The sequence below is a fragment of the Vicia villosa genome, linkage group LG2 (genome assembly GCF_029867415.1).
Source record: "Vicia villosa cultivar HV-30 ecotype Madison, WI linkage group LG2, Vvil1.0, whole genome shotgun sequence".
NCBI classification, from domain to species: domain Eukaryota; kingdom Viridiplantae; phylum Streptophyta; class Magnoliopsida; order Fabales; family Fabaceae; genus Vicia; species Vicia villosa.
Genome location: NC_081181.1, coordinates 200,701,389 through 200,707,201, shown reverse-complemented (window position 1 = coordinate 200,707,201; position 5,813 = coordinate 200,701,389). Strand labels below are relative to the sequence as shown.

Sequence of the window (5,813 nt, the reverse complement as noted above, 5' to 3'; positions counted from 1 at the left end):
CATGTCAAATGTTTTCATTATCAATTTTTGATATTCAGAATTCTTTTTATAATGGATGTCTTTTAGGTTTTACATGAATCACTCATGAAATTGTCTTGAGCGTTGATATTCACTAAATAGACAACAAAGAATTTTTAAAGACGGTGAAGAAAATCAATAAACACACTTATATTTCTCCATCAGTTACGACTCAAAACCGAGGTAAATTGTGTTTCTTTTTAAATAAAAAACACAATAAAATAGGTTTTATCCCCAGTGCCACATACCTCTCAGTTTCTGTCAAAACTGAGGGAAAAATATTTTCATGGCAAATGCTTTCGCAAGAAATCGAACACTATATATAGTGGTGGATGTAGAGAGTTTCTTCTTGTTTGATGTGTTGACAATATCTTGAGTGTTGTTACTTTATTAATGTATGACATATATTCGTTTCTGTAGCTGAGTAACTAAACCCCTTGGTTTTTCTTTAAAATCGAGAGGAAAGGTTTTTCTTTTTTAATTAAAAAAAATTAGGACTTTCCCCTTGGTTTTATCAAAAAGTCGAGGTAATTTATTACTTGCAAAAAATAGTGAATGATAAAAAAATTAGGCTTAAATGCAGTTTTGACCCCCCTATTTTCATTATTTTGAACTTTTGAACCCCCTTTTCTAAAACCCAGCCTTTTAGTCCCCAAACTTACTTACTTTTGGCAATTTTATTGCCCCCCCCCCCCAGAATTGCATATGTGGAGTGTTTAATTGATGACATGGAAGGGTGACCAAGCTGCCACGTAATATAAATCATTTAAGTTATTATTTTTAATTGAAAATAATTATTCTGAAAATTAATTATTCCAATTAAATGAATAAATTTGTTAAAGGGATTTTGGTTGTTTCAAACCCTAAATTGAACAGAGTTCGTCCTCTTCCATTCTTCTTATTCCTCCCTTCTTCTTCATTCGTTCGTCTGCCTCCCTTCTTCTTCATTCGTTCGTCTGCCTCCCATCTTCTTCATTCATTCAAATCGCAACTTCTTCTTCTCGTTCGACCATGTCCCGCTGTTCTGTAGCAAGTAATCGCAGCAAAGCTTCCTCCGTCCATGGAGAATGCAGATGTGGTCTGGATGCACCTTTGATGACTTCATGGACAGATGCTAACCCAGGACGCCGTTTTTATGGGTGTGGGATGTACAAGGTTAGTTTATACGAAAATCCATCTGTCTTTCCCTTGTTTCTTCTAAACATTGTAAAACGAATAAAGTATACTCTCATTTGTAGATCCAAGGGTCCAAACGATGCAACCATTTTGTTTGGTATGATGAAGAGATGGGAGCAAGAGCAAAGGATATGATCTCTTCACTAAATCAGAGACTGATAAGTGCAAAGGTGACCATTGAAGAAGGGAAGAAAGCAGAAGATGAGTTGAATAAGCAGATTAAGGATTTGAAGATGAAGATAAAGAATTTGAAGATTTTAATTGTTGTTATTCTTGTGTGCAGTGTTGGTAGCATTAGTATTAGGTTGTTGTAATTTCAATACCAAATTTGTATGAGGAAGAGTATTGTAGTATTAGGTTCTTGTGTTAGAAGTTATCTGTTATTGCAAAGTGAATGTTATCTGTTATTAGGAAGAGTATTGTAGTATTAGGTTCTTGTATGAGGAAGAGGATGAGTTGTATTTTCAATACCAATCTGTTTTGCAAAGTGAATGTTATATGTTATCTGTTGCATCAATAACAATGTTTTCTATTTATCAATGTTATCTGTTTTCTATTTCAATACCAAATAGGCATAAGAAACACAGATTCTGTTGAAATAGGGTTGACATAAGTTTGGACCAATTTGACATAAAATTTGGACCTGTAAAGAGCTGTAATTTGACATAAGTTTGGACCAATTTGGACCTGTAATTTGACATAAAATTTGGACCTGTAATTTGGACCTATTTGACATAAAATTGAACTGTAATATTAAACCATAATTTAGTCTGCATAATTGAACTGCATAAAATTGGACCTGTATGACTCTGTAAATTTAAACACAGAAGTTTGGACCAATTTGGACATATTAAACACAGAAGTTGGACCTGTAACTTTGAACAGAATTTGTACAAATTCTGTCAATAACCATAATTGAGGTTAACAACATAATTTGAACCTGTAACTTTGAACAGAATTTGTACAAATTCTGTCAATAACCATAATTGAACCATAATTTGAACCTGTAACTTTGAACAGAATTTGAACCATAACTGAACCATAATTTAACCATAACCATAGTTAATCTGTCAATAACAGCATTTATACAAATTGTGTCAATAACCATAGTTACCCATAATTGTACCATAATAGTTTTGAACAGAATACTGCAAAAAAATTACAAGTACACCATAATTCATGACAGAACTAGGTTATCCAAAATACAAGTACCAAAATACAACTTATCCAAAATACTAATTATCCAAAACACTAATTATCCAAAATTCTAGACACTACTGCTCAGGCTGAGATGGTTGTGTAGCCATTGGTGCTTGGGATGAGTTTCCAATCTCCTCTTCATTTGCCTTTTTTTTCTTCTTCTGTCCACCAGCAATCTTCTTGTTTCCCCCTTTTGGGATGGCCCTATCAGCAGCTGTCTTGCCTTTGCAGCTTCTCTTGTTATGTCCCATTCCTCCACATTTATGACAAGTTACTGTTGCAAGTTTCCTAGGCAGTACATGCTTTAGTCTTGGCTCATCATTAGCTTTGTTCCTCATTTTCTTGGGACGACCTATGGCCCTTCTCATAATTGGTGGATTCATGGTGGACTGGTTATCCAAAGGCCACAATTGTGGACCATTAGTGGGGTAAATAATGTGTGAGTAGATGTTCTTGAAAGTATCCTTCCTGTAAAAGTCAAACACATATAGATTAACACATATAGATTAACACATAAATTGAGATACACATTTACTAAATTAAATACATGTGATAGAATGTTTTACCTGTAGTATTCAGATACATAGTCTTCAGGTTTTTTCTTGTTTTGCCAGATACATGTGATAGAATGGCTACAAGGGATGCCAGTTAAATCCCACTTCCTACATGCACAAGTCTCTTGCTTGAGGTTAACAACATATGTGTCAACTCCATTAGTGACACCATATATGGCCATGTCATCATCACCATGCCATGTGGGAGTCCAATGTGCTGCATTTCTCTTGTTTTTTTCTAGCACCATTTGTATTCTAGGACATATATCACCACTATAGGTATTCATTAACTCTTTCATCTTAGCTATCCTCTTAGTAAGGTAATACTTAATCCCTTCTAATAGAGTGATAATTGGCTTATCCCTACATCTAGAATAGCCCTATTAAAAGCTTCACACATGTTGTTTACCTGGAGGTCACATTTGGAATAGGTATTGAAGTGAGACCGACTCCAATAAGTTGCAGGGACATCCACCATCTCCTTCCAAGCAGTTTCTTTCATGCCTTTCATCTTTAACATTGCCCTTTCCCATGATGGAACAGTTGTAGCTCTTGCTGCACTCCACATAACCTCTTTGAATTCAAGACCAGGATTCTTCTTCTTCCAATTCCCATATAGATGCTTCACACATATGCGTTGCTCAACATGAGCACTCACACTTTGAATTGCTGGTATTAATCCCTGCCATATAAAGAAAACAAGTTTGAATGATAAGTAATCTCATTGGTTTAAAAAATGATAACTAATTACAAGTTTGAATGTACCTTTTGTTGGTCTGAGATAAAAGCATAGGCTCTTTGGTTTATAGCTTCCAAGTCTTCCAATAGAAGTTTGATGAACCAATCCCAAGAATCTCTTGTCTCAGCCTCCACCACAGCATATGCAATGGGCATAATCTTATTATTTCCATCTCTACCAACTGCTGCCATCAACTGCCCTCCAAAATCACCTTTCAAAAAACAAGCATCCAACCCTATTAATGGCCTGCAGAATTTTGCAAAGCCATACTTGCAAGCCTCTAGACATACATAGATTCTTTCAAAGACAGGGCCTTCATGTGAGTCTGCACACCTAATCACAACAGTACTGTTAGGGTTGGATGTCAACAATTCTTGGGCATACCTCCTCAAATGTTGAAATTGTTCCATACCAGCCCCTTGCAACATATCCATGGCCCTCCTTTTAGCCCTATAAGCCTGGTCATGTGATAACTTTACTCCCCATCTATCAAGAGCTTGGGCAACCAATCCTGCTGGTTTCATGTCAGGGTTGTGCCTCAGAATGTGGCCAAACTTCTTAGCCAACCAGTTAGTCTTTGCTTGTCTATTATAAGGAGTCCTAGCACAATTATGTTCATCTATTAAACTCACCACTTGCCAATACTGATTCCCCACCCTCTTACTAACTCTCATGTGAAAATTGCATCCTTCCATGCATTTAATCACCATTCTCTTTGCCTCATTCTTCTTTATGACAACATTTTTGTTGTTCTCCATACCATAGTCTTTGACAGCATCCTTCACCATTTCTTTGTTACTGAAGACCATACCAAGCTCAAACTTTGATGACTCACCTCTTTTATAAGAAGGAAACTTTTCATGTTCCTCATCATTACCACTACCATCAGGTGTATGCAGCACATCAGAATCATCATCCTCATCACTTTTTCTAGACTTATCATGATCCTCATCACATTGCATCACTGATGTCCAATCCAAATCCTCACTTTGTTCCACATAGTCATCACTGCATTCTAAGTCCTCATCAGATAAACTACCTATCTCAGTATCAGCCACATAGTCTTCATCTTCTTCATCATCTTCTATTCCAACATCAACATGTTCAGTCTCAACATGTTCAGTCTCAACATGTTCAGTATCCACATCTCCTCTGTTAGCTTCATTCACATCCATTTCATTGTCACTTGCATCTACATTCTTAGGCATATCAGCATCCCCTACAACTTCAACATCACTATCAACTTCATCCTCAGCACAATTTGGGCCACCATCCTCATCATAATGATCTACTATGTCTTCATCCCCTAACACTTCTACTGTATGCTCAACATAAATATCCACCAAGTCAAATCCTTTTAAGTCCTCAATCAACATAAGAACATCACCATCACAGTTAAGGGGTCTCAGACCACGACTAAAACTATACTTAGGGTTCCAATACCACATGCATTTGATATTCCTATATCCCTCTTTTCTGATCAATTTTTCAAACTGCATATATGACATGTAATCTGTATCCCACAGCCAATCCATCTCAGACACTAATCCATTAACATACCATTTAACAGGATGATCTACTAACTCTCCCATATGATGAATTCTAAGCTTAATGGTTTGACTCTGAACTGGTCTGAAAGGACAATGCTAACAATCAGTCTAATTCTATAACAAACAGACAATAGCAGAAGATTAAATTAGGGAAAAATAGATGGGAATCGTGACTAACCTCGAACAAAATCTGACATCTTCTTTGTTCTTCGATGAAAGAGGAATGGGTGGAATGTCGCCACTGTGTGAACCGGTCCCTGCGTGGTTGCTTTGTGTCATCTCTGCCACTGCCGTAGGTTTTGAGTGTTTGAGTGTTTGAGTGTTCAGAGTGTTTGAGTGTTTGAGTGTTTGAGTGTTTGAGTGTTTGAGTAGGGTTCGAGAGAGAGGTAGGAGATGAAGTGGGTGGGTTTTCAGATAGATGAATTTGGGTTTGGTTGAACAATTTAGGGTTTTGATTTTTTAACTTACGTTTTATTGAAATTATTGGAATAATTAATTTTCAGAATAATTATTTTCAATTAAAAATAATAACTTAAATGATTTATATTACGTGGCAGCTTGGTCACCCTTCCATGT

The 5,813-nt window shown here is 36.3% G+C and overlaps 2 protein-coding genes across 2 annotated transcripts; one reads left to right on the top strand and one right to left on the bottom strand.

Annotated features, from left to right (window-relative positions):
* The first annotated feature begins 1,033 nt into the window (after nucleotides 1-1,033).
* On the top strand, nucleotides 1,034-1,641 carry LOC131647939 (uncharacterized). Its single transcript, XM_058917749.1, has 2 exons — nucleotides 1,034-1,173; nucleotides 1,257-1,641. Exons 1-2 carry the CDS (start codon nucleotides 1,114-1,116, stop codon nucleotides 1,506-1,508), a joined length of 312 nt encoding a protein of 103 aa, XP_058773732.1. The 5' UTR covers nucleotides 1,034-1,113; the 3' UTR covers nucleotides 1,509-1,641.
* Nucleotides 1,642-2,167: 526 nt separating this feature from the next.
* LOC131651071 (uncharacterized) lies at nucleotides 2,168-5,516 on the bottom strand. Its single transcript, XM_058920749.1, has 6 exons — nucleotides 5,416-5,516; nucleotides 3,714-5,319; nucleotides 3,358-3,630; nucleotides 2,961-3,259; nucleotides 2,473-2,862; nucleotides 2,168-2,342 (listed from the first exon to the last, which is right to left on the bottom strand). The coding sequence occupies exons 1-6, from the start codon at nucleotides 5,514-5,516 to the stop codon at nucleotides 2,168-2,170; spliced, it is 2,844 nt and encodes a 947-aa protein (XP_058776732.1).
* Nucleotides 5,517-5,813: the final 297 nt, after the last annotated feature.

What these genes read in the sequence shown, in the direction of transcription:
- LOC131647939 (XM_058917749.1), top strand. Translation starts at nt 1,114, where the DNA reads ATGACTTCATGGACAGATGCTAACCCAGGACGCCGTTTTTATGGGTGT. An exon ending in ATGGGTGTGGGATGTACAAG is followed by an intron (nt 1,174 to 1,256) that starts GTTAGTTTATAC and finishes TCTCATTTGTAG; the next exon opens with ATCCAAGGGTCCAAACGATG.
- LOC131651071 (XM_058920749.1), bottom strand. Translation starts at nt 5,516, where the DNA reads ATGACACAAAGCAACCACGCAGGGACCGGTTCACACAGTGGCGACATT. An exon ending in TTATCTCAGACCAACAAAAG is followed by an intron (nt 3,631 to 3,713) that starts GTACATTCAAAC and finishes TTTATATGGCAG; the next exon opens with GGATTAATACCAGCAATTCA. An exon ending in TATGTATCTGAATACTACAG is followed by an intron (nt 2,863 to 2,960) that starts GTAAAACATTCT and finishes TGACTTTTACAG; the next exon opens with GAAGGATACTTTCAAGAACA.